The sequence below is a fragment of the Anopheles merus genome, chromosome 2R, assembly GCF_017562075.2.
Source record: "Anopheles merus strain MAF chromosome 2R, AmerM5.1, whole genome shotgun sequence".
Lineage (NCBI taxonomy): Eukaryota > Metazoa > Arthropoda > Insecta > Diptera > Culicidae > Anopheles > Anopheles merus.
Window position 1 is genome coordinate 58,681,662 of NC_054082.1, and position 16,817 is coordinate 58,698,478.

Sequence of the window (16,817 nt, forward strand, 5' to 3'; positions counted from 1 at the left end):
CAAAATTATCACACGAAGGATATTTAATCAAAACAACTGAAACGATTGTGTGGGAGTTTCAATAAGCTCAACGGTTTCTTTTGTACAATTTTTGGGACCTTTAGGACTAAGAAGTGTTACATGAAATAAAAGAAACTCTTTCATTTGCAATACAGAAATACATTTGTATGCTTCTATTTGCTTCACAACCATAGTACGTGCACAGAAAACTTTTTTTACTGAACATCAATAAAATTTTAGTCAGAACATCGAAACAAAACAATGCGGGCCCACTTGCTCGTGATGTCCAAAAAGTTGATTTGGTAGGCACTTACAAACACCCTGATGAAATTTCAGATAAGATTTTGGCTTGCGGGATTAATTTGTAACAATAGGCAGCCGTGTTTTTGTGTAAAGGCCGGGCTACATTGATCGTACTCCGTAGTGTAATTTTTATATTCACTAGCGCATCTGGCGGCGACCAGCGCAAGCTAGATGTGGGTATAATTTAAGTGCCAAAATTATTCATGCTTGGTGTCTCATCAAGTTTCGACCAGGCTACCTGTTTGCCGTAGGAAATGTTGATAAACGTCCATAAATTGCAACAAAGTAGGTAGTTAATTGTTGTTATTGGACAAATCGTCATTCATACAAAGCGCTGGGCAACATTTTTCCCCATCTTCCATTCTCTATTCATCATTGGGTAAAATTATAGGCTCCTCGACCCAAAACGTTTTTTGACAGATAAACTATGCCAGCATCTAGCTTCAACCCGCCGCCGCTAGATGGCGTACGCGTTCACAAAAATTACACTACGGAGTACGATCAATGTAGCCCATTCATTAAAGCCTTTATAATCGAGCAATTCATACGAAATAGGGTCCGGTCTGGTGGTACAGTCGTCAACTCGAACGACTCAACAAAATACCAGTCATGGGTTCAAGCCCCGAATATACCGTGCCCCCATACGTAGGACTGACTATCCTCCTATGGTAACAATAATAAGTCACTGAAAGCCAAGCTCACTTCACTAGTAGGTACAGGCAGGCCTTGACCGACACCGGTTGTTGTGCCAAAGAAGAATAAGAAGAAGAAAAAATCGAGCAAACTCAGAAACTACAATATTTTAAAAACCTGCTTTGCCAGGGTTGAAGCTAGCTTTTATAACATAGAAAACTATTTACAGGAGGATTAATCTTGCACAATACACGCGACACACTAAAGTAATTATATTCCAACCTATAGCATTTCGGAAATTCGTTAATGGTAAAAGAAAACGATATGTGAGAAAACAAATGTATTTTTTTTTTACAATAATCAATTAGCGAATATTTACTCTAGTATATACGAATTGTATGCATAAAAGATTTAATTTACCATTTCAAAAACACCGTTCGAAACATTGTATCACCAGGACTTTCACGCGTATCACAAAAAAAAACTGTCGAATTTTCGCATCTCATTCGATTAAGCGTTTATAACATTCCTATAAACCAGCGGTCGGCAAAGTCCGGCCCGCGCGCCAAATGCGGCCCGCGGCAACATTCTATCCGGCCCGCGAAAGGTTTTGACTGATTTTGAAAGATGGAAAGAAACTATTCGTATACAAATCACTAAATATTTTTTAGAATAGCATTTTATGCCAACGAACTCTTTCAACTTTAATTAAAGTACTATGGAATGGCAGGCCTTGACCGACAACGGTTGTTGAGCCAAAAGAAGAAGAAGGCTATGGAATGACGAATCGATCGGTATGTTTGAACTCAAGATCAATATCCCCGTAACTTTTACGTGAAAAAATGCCTTTTTTCGATAGCTGTAGAAAAAAAAAACTAGGAGAGACAATTTCTTTACATTTACATCATTTGAAAGATAATTATTTAAGCTTACTTGCACAAATTAATCTCAGACTTTGCAAGTTGCCTTTCGTCAGTTATCCCGAATTTTCACCATGATGCACGAAGGCATCCTAAGTTTTCTCGACAAATTTTTAGAGAAAAGCTTTTCCATCATGTTGATCCAGAAAAAATCGATGGAACACATGTGACGGATGTTGTACCTTAGTTTGGGGACTAAGGTGTCATATCCAAATTCTGCCAAAATTAACCTCAAATGAAAGCAGTGAGTTTTGGCGTCATGGTTTGCCGCTGCGAAGCCAGAGGACGCGATTTTTGCTTCCTGATATATACATATGTTCATGTTTCTCAAGAACTATTTCACTGTTTTGCGGGTTGTATCGATCTCCTGATCCAGATAACGCATTAATGTAGACACTTGTCCCTCTGTCTTCATTTTTTGCATCTTTTGGAACCTCAAAAATGAACCTGGGCTTTCTTTCGATGCTTTGATGGTTGCCTAATAGTGCTAAGATGTTGGCGACCAAAACGCCGTAACGTTCTTATGCAACGACAAACTCCTGTACTAAGTCAATTTTAGACGCTACGGGATGTTATTCGTTGATCGCGCACGCTTCTAAGTTGGTTGGTTCCCTTTTTGGGCTATCGTGGTTACAGTTCGATTGATAGAGGTGTTAAGGTGAGGTGACTCATAGAGGTTTTCTATTGTTTCATTGGATACTACTTTTCAAAGTGCAAATAACATTTTGTTAAAGCGGGTAAAGATAATCCCTTGATAATCCCATAAATTTATCAATTCTCAACCGTCAACCGTTATGTAATTTTAACATTGTTTCAACACGACAATAAGATTTTCGGAATGAAGGAAATCGCATACGAAATTGTATGTTGATGAGATACACTAAAGCCTGGTTACAATATTTTTATTTAAAGTTTTGCATGCGACTTTGCGATGGGGAGAGCATTTGACTTTCGCCAACGCAATACATGCAATACAATGTTTTAAATATAGTAAAATAGCTCCATACATTTCCACGCGATAAATTTTTATGTTGTTTTATTCGTTCTTCTTAATTTCACACAAATCAGTTGATTTCTCTTCAAACTATTTGAGCGATATTTTCGATCGTATTTGAAAGCAAAAGCGAACATTTAAAACCCCTGTTGTTTTAACGAGAACGACGATTCCACACTGTTGCTGTTTACGAGTTCAACGATTGTCAAAGTGCTTTATCATAAGGAATCAGTTATCAATCTATCTAACATGGCATGACTTGTCCACAAAGCATTTTAATAATTACTGACTCCACGTTTGTTTCGATATTTATTTAGCCATCTATTGCCGCTTCTCAAAAGATTAAAGATTACAATTAGTTTTTAAAGTAGGTATCATCAATTTTGAACCATGTTTAGATGATATAATTACAGAAAACAACAATAATACCTAAGAGGTTTCTAAAAGTTTAAATTGTAATAATTTTAGCGCAATGATAAAAAAACCACATTCTCCTGGCCCGCGGCACTTGATCATTTACTTAGTTTGGCCCTTTACCTCAAAAGTTTGCCGACCGCTGCTATAAACCAAATCCTGCTGGAATACCATCATCTGTACTTTTAGATTGTGCTTATGACTGAATTGTACCACCAATTGATAATGGTTAGTGGCTCAGAAATAATCCTGATAATCAGTTGCTAGAACGGAGTTGAAATCTGAGTACAAGTAAGATCTTTCTGACGAGATAAGGATAACAGTACATGTACAAACAGATAACATGGAAATACTGGGATAATCGACCACCGGATCGACTCACCGGCACTACTATCTAGGCTCAACCTCTATGTTCCGCCAAGATCGCTCCGTGTTAGACCGTTACTTAACATGGGAGAGCGACGCACGTTTTTTGGCTCCTCCGATCCCATTTTTGCTATGTGTCGTGAATTCAATGCTGTCTGTGATCGTTACGAACCTGACATGTCGCGACTGCGTTCCTAAATTGTATTCGTTCTGTGCGTCCTTCTTCGACATGACAAGATTGTACTAATTTAAAACACTAAAAATTAAGACTGCTTCAAGGAGGCCACATATGGTCTGATAAATTTTAACAATAAATGAAATGAAATGAAAATGGATAACAAAATTACAAAAGTAGCAGGATTACTCATAATAATTTCTGATAATCAAACACTCTACTTCAGGACACTTTAATCCTTTAAAGTAAATGGCCTGAGTAATGAAATTCATGAACTGTGGCAAGTTTTCCGACAGAAGATGGTAATTTTCTCAATGGTTGTTAAGTATAGACATGTGGTGTTTTTTAAGGTAATGTAGCTTCCATCAAAACCACAAAATAGTTTCATTAGTTTGACGCAGTAGTATGAGCGGATAAATTTGTTCCGCAGTTTTGTCATTGTTAGGTTATGAGTTATTTACACCTGTCTCACTTTCCTTTAATCATTATCCGGTTGATATGGATCGTAGTCAACTACATCTGAATCGTTTTCAGCAACGCCTGGATTGTTTTCTGCTACGTTTGGATTTTGCAGTAGCCGCGCAAATTTCGTTGTAGCGCATCGCTTATTCAGTGACCGCTGGGTGCATTTACATCGCAAGAAAGAATCAAGTCATCAATGCATTCAATTGTAAAGTCTAAAGGCCGGGCTACATTGATCGTACTCGCAGGTGTAATTTCTATTTTCACTAGCGCATCTGGCGGCGACTGGTGGAAGCTTTTTTTGGTCATCAAGGGAATGGTCGCACCGGATCTCAAAATTAAGTAGTTTTTTTTTCATCGTTTTTTGATGCGAAAACGGCTGAAATACTTGCACAATATGTTTATCTATCAACCAAAAAGCATTTCCAGTCCAGTTAATGTAAAAAACATGGAAAAATAACATACTTTCTGGAGCGGCTCCAAATTGTTTGGCAAAATGCTTCGGTCAGCCGCCGCCAGATGCGCTAGTGAAAACCGAAATTACACTTGCGAGTACGATAAATGTAGCTCGGTCTTAATTGTTTTTTTTTTTTATTTGAAGCTTACTTCAAACGTAGCTGAAAAGGATTCAAACGTAGCTGAAAACGATTCAGGCGTAGTTGACTACAATCCATTCCCATGGATTGCGATCCATAGCAACCGGATAAAAATTCAAAGGAAAGTGAGAACAGGTGTATCATAGAATAGTTAAAAGTATGCTTTTGCGTGAACACCGCCAACACATCACTGTTAACTCGGAAATTGTCAATTCAATCAGTTCTCGTAAAAAACCATTGGTTACATTCTCAAAAGTCAATTAAACTCTTATTCAAGTAATATTCAAGATTTAAGTCAATTGTATGAGATTTTTAAGTTTTATTATTATTTAATACTAGGCATTCGTATTGGTTACCAAGTCAACCAGTACGTTATATGAATGTAGACTCAGATATGTAAAAAAACCTCAATGATGATGAAACTTGTTAGTTGAATTTACTTAAATGAAGATTTTGGCCACATCTAGTCAATTGTCATTAATTATCTAAGAAATACTGAACGGCACAGCTAGAAATGTATCCCATTAAACTAGTAGTTGACACATTTATTAATATTAATTTATTATTAATATTAATTTATTAATATTGTTTAGTTCTGTCAAAATAGATAAAAAACTATGAAATGATAGTCAAAACATCATTATGATACTTGATCAATGAAGTCGCTGTGTTGCTCTTAAGAAAAATCTAAACCGTTTCCTTTTATCCAATAGCCATTTGCGATAAATATCTGTACTTTTAAGCCTTAAAACTTATCCACTGTAATGTGTATATGCAATGAACCATTGTAGTCTATCCTCTTAGCAGCTTTTACTCCATGCAGAAGGCTTGTAGGATTTCACTCACAAGTTCATGAGCGGCATGAGAGCGTGGCAACCCATTATATTTAGCGAACTTTTGACCAAATGATGAAAACCGTTGCAATAAACAGTGGTATATTCAAGCGCAGTCCCGTCATACTCTAATTAACTCGCAAGACTTAACAATATGCCCGTATTGAGTTCAAGTCTCATATGATTCGTATTCTGTAGCAAGGAAAGAATATGTGACTACGAGGTCAAATAAGTCACCTAAACTGGTGCAGGCCGGCATGGCCGTTTAGCTGGTTACGCCATATCACAAAAGATTCAATTAACGTTCTACTGTTTTCGGATCCCAGTTTATCTCTATAAAGAATCTCTTATACCAAACAAATTTAGATTGCTAGACGCATTCGGTCCCGAACCTTTCCGACCTCTGCTGCACTTGATAACTTATTGATAAAAGCGTTTTAAGTAATTAATAGCATTGTTTGATATGTGATTAGATCTAAACCATGTTTCTTATCACTAAAAACATAGCTATCGCTAACAAGTTTTTTTACCAAACTCAATCCAGATGGACTGTCGTTTCATACTAATATGGTAAAAATCCATTTCTATTTATGCTATTTATTTTATTCCTAAATGTAAAAACAAAATTTCTCGCTCAATACCAACCATATCCATATCTCGACAAGCGTAAGAAAACCTGTTCAATCATGCTGAGAAGGAAATAAGAAAATAAGTATAAGCTGTGTACAAAATCAAATATTTTTTTACTGTTACTGCTTTTAAATACAAACCATATGTATACTTCAAATTACCTTTAAATACAAACCATATAATTTACAGTACCTTTAAATACAAACCACATATTTCATAGTTTTACCTTGTTCAAGGTACCAAAACCCATAATTTTTGTTTGAATACAGGCATCGCTGATCACCTTAATAGCTAACAATTGCACCTGTACATGATATCACACATTCAAAGGATTATTTACAACAATGCCGAACATAAACATTTATACCAATACAGTATCATTCATTCGATTTAAAAAATATTTATATATCATATGAGTTAATATAATTATATTTATTTATATATTATTCATATATTTATATGAGTCAGAGTTATATTATTATAAATTCGTTAGAAATGGAATTTTTCAATTCAACTCATATTTCTACCTCTTTTCTGACGTTGCGGTACTTTGGAAAGTTCCTTAGACCACTTATGAGAAATCTTTTTCATGCATCAATCTTCACAATCATGTATCGATGAGGACACTTTTCAGTTATGTTTCTGACACTGTTCATAGATTCAAAAACTTTAAAATCATGAATTATTCAAGTGTCTTGTTGTTCTCTCTCTCTCTCTCTCTCTCTCTCTCTCTCTCTCTCTCTCTTCGTTGATTATTCTTTGTGTCCGTTGAAGTAACAAACAACATAATACTCACTTCGAAGTTGCCATGCTATTGTAACTTTTTCTGAGACCGTTTGGTATAGATTATGTAACACGCGTCCCAAATAGTCCAATGATCTCTAATAATTGATTCTAATATCAAATGATTTTACAATCATATTGGCTATTTGGGCAAGCTACGTGGTCTTTTTTCTAAAAAAAAAAGGAGCCTGCCCGACTTTCGGTGAACTAGTGAAAATATCATGCATCCAGCTTTCGGTTGCCACCACTGTATAGTCTTAAAATAAGTGACCAGTCACATTTTTTTTAAAAAATAGTAATTTTTTTTTTCAAATCGAATTAATGATACTGTATTGGAATAAAGGTTTGTGTTCAGCTTTGTTGTTAATAATCCTTTGAATATGTGATATGCAGCAAAATTCTTTTGTTTTAGCTTTTTACATTTATGATGCATCAGGTCTCATTTATTAATAATAATTGATGATTACCTGTCGGAGTAATCGTTTCTCTTGAATGGAAATCCATTAGAAAACAAGGTAAAGCACTGGCTAGAGTTTCACGGACAAGGTTATAAAATCATCACCAGTTTTAAAATACTGTAGCCTGTGAAGGGAAGAGATACGAGCAAACAAATAGAATGCAATCTTGCGGCGCCAGTTGCTTGACAACGTACAGCTCGACATCGATGATTAATGAATTGAATATTGTTGGAGCTTAATGTAGGACACTGTAAAGCTGTAAGTAGGTTTATTGGTGACGGAAGTGTTCATGCTAAGGTAGAATATGTGTGGTCATTTAAAGCCGGAGGACTTTGATTGTGGCTTACATATGTCGCTTTCTAAAATAAAACTTTTCTATATGAGAGCAGTTTCAGGTTAGGAGATAAATGATGTGTTGCAACTGTCAATGGCGAGATTTTTATGCATTTCTCGCAAATTTTCTTCCTTTATATTACTACCCCGTGATTCAATTCGGACCAAATTGGGAACAATTGATCCAGGTCTGGTACAATATCTTAATTTACAACTATTTATTTAACACATTCCCCACATATTTTACTGAGTTTCCCCTAGTTTCCCTATTTTTCTCTCCGCAGATGGCGTAGCTGCGTATTCCAGTAGATCCATACAATCATAAAATAATGGTATTAGGGTGTGTATAACAGGAAGAGATTCTAAAATCTACACAAGTTTGAACATCCTTTCAACAGTGCAATCAAAATGGACGAGATTGAAGCATGTCAATCCTCTTTTTAGCGGGTGGTTATGAAGGAATTGTAGAATAAAGTAAGGTAGGATTATTTTTTCCCAAGCATATGTATCCATTTTACATTTTACGGTTAGTTGATATGTTACGAATCAGTTTATGTCGTTCGGTAATCTCGAATATTTATGTTTAAAACATTTTTATATTACCAAATAGTCACAAAGTACAAATCCAATCGTGTTAAAATCATTCATGTCAAACTTATGCTAACTATAACGATTCAATGCGCAACGTCGATAGCAGTCCAAGCGTGAAAAACGATAATTTAAAAACTCACTGAAATATCTTGTTTAAATGAGAGTTAATGTGCACATGTTAACGTAACAGGTGTTTTTTTTTGTATGAGAAAAAATAAAACCATTAGAAACCATGGTAATGCCTCCGTCGCGTTTACATCTTTGTATTAAGATTTTATTTGTTTTATTTTATTTTTATTTTTAGTTATGTACCTATTTTAATCGTAATGTATCACTCCTCTAAAAAGAAGAACATAGCACAGCATCGGACGAAAGCATTTTATGGCATGATAGCATAAAATGCTTTCACATTGAACACTATCAAAGTTTACAGGTTTTCTTCTTCTTTTTCCATTTGGCGTAACGTTACAGGTTTTAAGGATTTTAAAATTCTTTCAGAAAAATTAAATACATAATTCGTGGGTGCAAATGGCTATGTATCTGAGCCACAATATTATATACATTCTAGACATCCCTTAGGCCGAATGTTGTTATATACTATAGACTCATACATGTGCATTTATGGGTACTGCATCCGCATTAGGATTAGGGTAATCATCGGTGCTACCCAGGGCGAAGGGGAAAATATCATTCTATTCTGCGCTTGCCTTCGTTTTCCTACGATTATTCTTGTTGCAGAATGTACCCCTCGGAGAGTCCAAGTGAACGTGAGAGCAAAGGATGCACACACATTTATTGTATTTATTTTCTGCCAGTCGTGTGTTGTGTTAGGTCGTGTGCCACTGGATTTTATTGCCCTAGACGCGAAAAGCCGGACAAAACGTAAAGGTAGAGAATTCGATGACAAAAATCAACTGCGACGCCGATGTAACATTCATTCGTCACTGAATTTCGTATGTGATAAGATCAAATAGTTAAATCAACAGAAAAGTTTTGAAAATTCTTGTGAAAGTGAGTGAGAATATAACGTTATAATCGGAAAGCATGGCAGCAGCACATTCAGTCTACAATGAGTATCAGTCCAGCTACTATAACTCATGTTACAACTATTCTCAACGTGGGCCAGAGCAGTTTATTCCAAATTATTATCAAACAGCACTTCAATATGGTGACTGCAATATGAGTATACCACAATCGCAACTCTTGCAAAACTCACAATACGCGCAGCAGTCACAACAGGAAATTCAAAACATATCATCCATATCGTCTTCAGCTTATGGATATTCGGCTACGGCGCAATATAACCATGATGAGCAATTTAGCTCGAATTCGTTACATACTAGACATCACCAATTAGAAAATTATGGAAATCAGTTTGATAATTATTACGGCTATCCGTATCAACCCTCTGCCCATTATAGTTTGTGTGGAGCACAAGAACATCTCGAAGAATACTTTTACAAACCAACTGAAGTCGAACGCTCTAATGTGGAAAAAAGGTCTTGCGAGAAGAGTTGTGAGACCATCAAACCACCTGCCATGAAAAGAAAGATCAGTGAGAAAAAAACAAACGACAATGAAAAAGATTCTCCAGCACTAAGAGCACTGCTAACTAATCCAGCCAAAAAACTAAAGTACAACCCTCATTATGCTCATTCCATAACGAACGAATCTAGTCGTCGCATCGAAGCTACGTACGGATATAATAATGGCTTTCTTTCGCCTGCTGCAAGTGACCGCATTGTTCCTGACATTGTACCATTATCACCCAACAAAACCGATGATAGCATTGATAGCTTGTTGGATAATTCGTCCAAGCAAGATATAGTAACGATGCAATGTGTGGACTATACGTTAAATAGTCTGCGCCAAATTACGGCTACACCGAAGTATGATGGCGTTAGCACTCCACCCCTTTCTCCAAAGAATATGGAAAGTGTAATCTCATCTCAAGGAGTAGAGAGTAATTCTTGGACCCAAAATAGCGATCATGAAGGTATGTTTAGATGAATAAAAATGATGATCTCCAACTAACTTTTCCCTTTCCTTCCACAGATCATCCTAAAGAATCATCTAAACGAACTCGACAGTCTTATTCCCGTCACCAAACGATAGAATTGGAAAAGGAGTTCCATTTCAATCGGTATCTTAATCGGAGACGTCGTATCGAAATTGCTAGCATGTTGAAGCTCACCGAAAGGCAAATCAAGATTTGGTTCCAAAATCGCCGTATGAAGGCAAAAAAGGATAATTCAGCATCGGCCAATACACCAGATCTGACATATGATGGTGAAATACCACAGCAATCTTTAGAATCTATCGTAGCAATTCAGTCACAACATCATACTGCGTCTGATTCGCAACCATTGTCGATGAATACGTCGGCTAGTACTGTTACTCAACAGGTAGGCCGTCATTGTGATCAGCAAATGATGGACAGCTGGTCGTATCCTCATTCAAACTACTCACATAACCAGTATTATTACATGCAAAATTATTCTAATTATCCGCAACATAATTTTCAAACTGCGGGTCCTGTTTCTAGTGGACTATACAACGGGCATCATCCACGTCAAACAATTGCAACTTACATTTCATCTCCGAGTCTTACGTGAGAAGTCATCAAAAAACCATGTCATATAATTTTGCCCAAGAAACTTATGTTGTGAGGAATTAGTTGTTGCCTTAGAGTTAAATTAAATGTGATAATAATTGTAGCACAAAATCTGTAATTATTAAATAAAAATAGGAAGAAATAATCACTCTCTTTTTCAAAAGTACGATTCTACACGCGTTGAAATTAACATGATTAGAAATCTTTGTGCAATTCACCCTAAAAGGTACAATTTCAAGCCACATTCTACTAGAAACACAGCTGTCATAGGGCGAAGTTTTTTTTTTCATTTTTGGTAAAGTGTATTTGACTCATATTCTCGCTTTACTCGACGCGAGTTTCAATATCTGTGAGCTGTGTGGCATAGAGGAAGCTTGCAAACTATATGTCTTTTCAAAGAACCAACGTGTGAAGCAAAATGCACACCATATGTGTTTTTGGATGTTCACCTTTGCATTGCGTCTATAGAAGGAAACAGATAAAAGAGAATAGGAAACTATACGAGGGGACAATCATTTCCCTCAGTGGTAGTGGGATGCTATGAAGTGTATCCTATGAACGGTGTACAGAAAGAAAAGTCTCATGCAGTTTCAACGTTCGGCAGGGGTGGCGTTTGACGGAGACAGTTATGTACTGCCACATGCGTTTGAATTGAATTAACAACAGGCGAGTAAAATATGCCACAGTGACAGCTTAGGACGCGATAATCGCCTCACAGTTAGCACAGCAAGGGCGTTTTGGAAGTTAAAGCAGTGCATAAGTAGTCATGATAGGCGGACGTACGGGCTTAGACGTTAATCCGATCGAATTACCTGTTGAATAAAATCACTTCTACGAATGGTTGCAATTTTGGCAAGTGTAATGCTCATGTAAAAATAAACAGGGCAATTGCATGAAATACAAACATGACGTGTCAGTTCCATATCAGGTGGATTAAATGTAAATAAGATACATAGTTTTCTTAGAATTCATTTGGTTGCTTAACTAATGTTATTCTGATAATTTAGATTTTTAAAGACCATTATCATCATCGTTTTTTCTTAGAATATGCGAACGTTCGAGTGCTAAACATAATTAAATTGTAGTTCCGCCAAAGACGAACATGTATTTGGTTCGGACCATAAAATGTTTATGTAGCGTGACAGTCGCCACATAATTTTAATCATGACATATTTTTTGATTTGCTGTGGCCCGAAATACTTTTGAATGTTTTTGTTGCGATTTTTAGCTGGTTTGACCGAAGGGAAGTCATTACAACATTGTTTTTTTTATTAAGATATGTTTTGTATATGTCTTTCCTGCTGCATATGTATGTGCTACGATCATTAGCTGTATTAGAGTACATGGTTGGTTTATTTTTTAGCCGGGTTGTTTTTGATCCTGTAAACTGATTAATGATTTTTTTGTGTTGCTTTGTGGCATCACATTAGGAAATGGAATTTTATAAAAAATAATAATAAAATACGTAGAAGGTATAAATAAATAAATAAATTGCTCAGTTAATATCAACATATCATCTAAACGTAGTGACTAAGTTAAACGCGCGATACGTCTTAAAAATGCGCTGATTAAGATTTTGTCAGTTTTGACGCCGATCATCCAGAATGAATGAAACTGAGGGAAATGCGAAAAAGTACTGACGTAAATTAATGCTATGAAATGGAGATAGTGTATTATTGTGAGCTCCTGGCGATAATATAACGTAGCATTGAATAGATAAAGTTTTTGTAAAATAATAATATGTTGCTTAGAGACAAAATGTTCTTTTGGTATTTGTTGTAAAAAATAGTAATAAATAAAAACTAAAATAATACAATCATACTAAAAACATAACATAAACTTAAAACAAAACATCAACATTGAAACCATTTTTGCTTTTCCATAGATAGTTGATTACAGTGTGGTAATCATAATGTGTTTTTGTTTTATTTTGGAGAAAAAACGATATAGACTTGGCACATTAGCAATTCTCAAAATTTTGTTTCCTTTAAATTATGACAACTCAGATATTTTTTTTTAATATTTTACAAATACAGAAGGCATTGACCATACATTGTTTTACCTGTTGTAAAAATAAAAATGTTCTGGTGCTTTCCGTTTATATGGGGATAGGAATAGATTGAGTATCGTTCTCACTCTTTAAAACTTTAAAATGTTGTACAGGCACACGAACGATGAAGCTCGATGGTGTTCCAGCGATAGTTTTATTAGTTTACACTCGTGATGATGCCAATAAAATCCGCTCATACCCGTTGTCTGATCCTTCGCCTTTTTCTACTTTATCAAGGGAACGATTTAGGCTTCCCTGTGGTTCGCTGAGCAAAGATTTAATACTTAAGGTACAATAGGTAGGACAAGCGCTTCTCTATTTACCGATATGTCATATTTGCTACAACGGTAAGGCATCCAGCCAGATCAGACCTATTTATAAAGGATCTAATCATAAAAATTAAAATATTTGAAAATATACACCAGTATATAATATTTCATTTGGGACTTTTGGGCACGAGCTTTGATGGTGGCAAAACATTTCCATGAGTCAAATTAACCTTAGACACCCTGAGAAACGTTTTGAAAATTTAGGAGGTTTATGATAAAATATGCCTAATAAAGTGATAAAATAATCCGTCGAGAAGACTCCTTGTTTGATTTTCTCATTCTCTTCCTTTCTAAGGGGTTTGTACAAAATAAAATGGTAGTTGATGTTAAATTTGGCAAAAGATATTCTTAGAATGTAGCTTTCTAAACTACAAATCAAATATAGCTTCATGATTTTTTTATATGCATAAATCTACATTCTGAAGTGTCTTTAAAATACAAGGCGATAGATACCGTTCGCAATAAAAAGTGCGATTTTTCTTAGCCGAACAAGATTGGAGATTTGGAGGTTTGGAGCAAGATCATTGACTCACCAGGAGTTTAAGCTCACTGAAAATACTCTATGGTTCGTTGACATTTGCATCTCAAGACTTGTGTTTATTCTATCAAAATTTGTCATCAGCCTTACTTTCTATCCATGAGTAAAATCTTACATAGATGGAAATCAATCAAAGGTATACTATCATTTTTAAAAGGTGTATTATTTCTACCAAACATGTCGATGCTCTCTACACACACGCAGTGTGTGATTCTTTATTTGTTTATTAGTTTGTTCAAAACAAATTAAAAGTTACAAAGCAAACATTTCCGAACTGTCCTTGTTAGATCCGCCCGGACTTCCCGCTAGGTGGGATCACTATTCTAAACGTATAGGCTTGTGGGTAAAGATGCACACGACTCTATATACTCGCACATTCTATCATCGGATGGTCACACGACCGATATCTTGCCTGCTCTCAAAAATAATGACTGAATTTACAGTATCAGATAGAGGCCGAGCCACGAGACGAAAACAGGATCTCTCAAGGTCACTGAACTATCGACACCGTTTTCTACGCACGACGAATTTATTGCCGTGACCTTGTAGTTGTGGATATATATATATACTGTATAGCAATCCGAGCACTGGAATGTAGCCGTCAAAATGGCATCAGCAGGATATTTCACCTTTTGCCTCCTTTCATCAATGTATAGTTTAACAGTAGTGGGTGATGACGTACAACCGTGCCATACCCTCGGAAGGATAATAATGTTAATGATTTTTTCCTTGAGCCAAGCGTCCACGACGGAAACAAATTGCTGCCACACGAATGGCAGCATCTTCCGTAGGGCCTTGAGCTCAGTTAATATTAGTAGAAGTGTGTCTTGTTGATAGATATTTTGTTGTATGTGTGAACCATAACATATGTTGCAAATCATTTAATGAATCAAATACGACTTTGTTGAAGCTTGAAATTAAAATAATCCTGCATTGATAAAAAGAAAACTTATTTTAAAATACATTCAACAATTCGATACAATACAATTTCATTTTGTAAAACCATCTTTTTCATTTTTCATTTGTTCAGTTTAATAGACCTTTTTGATCCTTTCACATAAATTTACACACTAAGTCTTAACCTAAAGACAGCGATAAAACACACAAGAAGCTAGCATGCATGACGAAGGAACTCAGTACGCGACAGTTCTTTTTGAAATGTAATTCACGACACATTACATAAAAAGAATCGTGGTGGCCCGAACTTGACTGGCGGTCACCAATGACGATCAGATCCTGTGTTCAACGAGTTAGATCAGTAGCGTAAAGGTAGATTCAAACGAGCAGAGTAGGGTAATCAATGCAGGAGCAGAGTAGATCCACAATGATCTTATACGTCGCATTTTAATTCACGTGGGAATAAGTGTAGTATTGAAAAGGTTAAAAAATAGCAATATAGAACGATCTCTCAACAACAAAAATAATAATTAAAATCTTTCCTTCACCTAAATCCTTCTTTTTCTTCTGTTTGGTATAACATCATGTCTGTGTTATCATGTCTTCCTATATAGGCTTTCGAGACTTATTTAATATCACGCAACCAAATAGTTATTCCTTGTTACTAGAGGAATCCATATGAGGCTTTAACCCGTGACAGGAATAGTATTGATTCGTATGAATTAACCACTGTACCATGACAAGTCTTCGTTGACTCCAAAACAGTTAAAATATTTGTACAATAAGTTTTTTTCAACTTGTATGCTATTATAACCTAACTACTTGCCAACTATACATGATCTGAAGACATGGCTTGAATTTCTGACGTTGTACGAAACATGATTGTGGGGCTTATTCTATTAATTTAATTTATTCGATTCGAGTCGAGATTGCTCGATTGCTATTTGAAATATGCTTTTTGTCTTAGAAGTCCGGAAGAAAATGTCAATCGAGACGAACTTCGAAAATTGCAGTATGCGTCAACTCACCAAACCAATTATCAAAGTACCCCTTTTGAAGCATTTCCCGCCAGGGGTTTGATATCGAGAAGAACTGGCTTGAATTGAAAGTCACGTGGAAGCTTTCATGGGTAAAATTCTACTACTTGACACATTTCTATGGACACCTCGCTGTTATAAGCACGGAAGGTTAGTTATAATGTAAACCTTTTTATCCTTTGTAATATTCACCCCGACGTCGAGACATCTCGATTGCGAGATTAGAATAAGCCTATATGTTATAAAAATAGAGCATTGGTTTACAATCTAGATTGCACATTTTTCTTATAATGAAGGATATAAATGTGACGAAAGACACTTTTTTTTTGAAGTCGCTTTTGTGTTTGCTGTGAAAATGTAATTTTCGGTATGACGCCGAATTTTGTGAGCCTTATTTTCACCAGATTTTATCATATGCATTTTGCGCTCTACAATGCGCTCTCCCCTTTTTCTATTCATTGCTATGGTGATTGTGGCTATATTTGTTCATCTTTCTCTATTTGCGTTGAATTTGGAGAAATGTATTTTTAATGGGGGTACAATATACAGGTGAGCTTAAAGTTCGTCTCGTTAAGTGATATTGATAATCAGTTTTGTCAGGTCGAGGAACGCTTTTACACTGAACAGTTTCACTAACATAACAACAAACCATCTACGAGCGGCGATTAAAATCTAGTTTTTTTACATTCTTCTAACACCATAATTAGTTCAAGATAGTTCTAGCACACGACTTTGAGTAGTTTAGGACGACACAATCCAATAATTACACGGCGTTAAACAATATTCAATAATATTTCTATCGGCCTCAGCTCAATTTTTCGATCGAAAAAATTCGATAGGCGCTCACGTAAAACTAACAGT

The 16,817-nt window shown here is 35.8% G+C and overlaps 1 protein-coding gene across 1 annotated transcript; it reads left to right on the forward strand.

The window, feature by feature from the left end:
* Nucleotides 1–10,324: 10,324 nt before the first annotated feature.
* LOC121600540 (homeobox protein Hox-C5-like) lies at nucleotides 10,325–12,014 on the forward strand. The gene is made up of 3 exons (XM_041929224.1): nucleotides 10,325–10,487; nucleotides 10,547–10,720; nucleotides 11,989–12,014. The coding sequence occupies exons 1-3, from the start codon at nucleotides 10,325–10,327 to the stop codon at nucleotides 12,012–12,014; spliced, it is 363 nt and encodes a 120-aa protein (XP_041785158.1).
* Nucleotides 12,015–16,817: the final 4,803 nt, after the last annotated feature.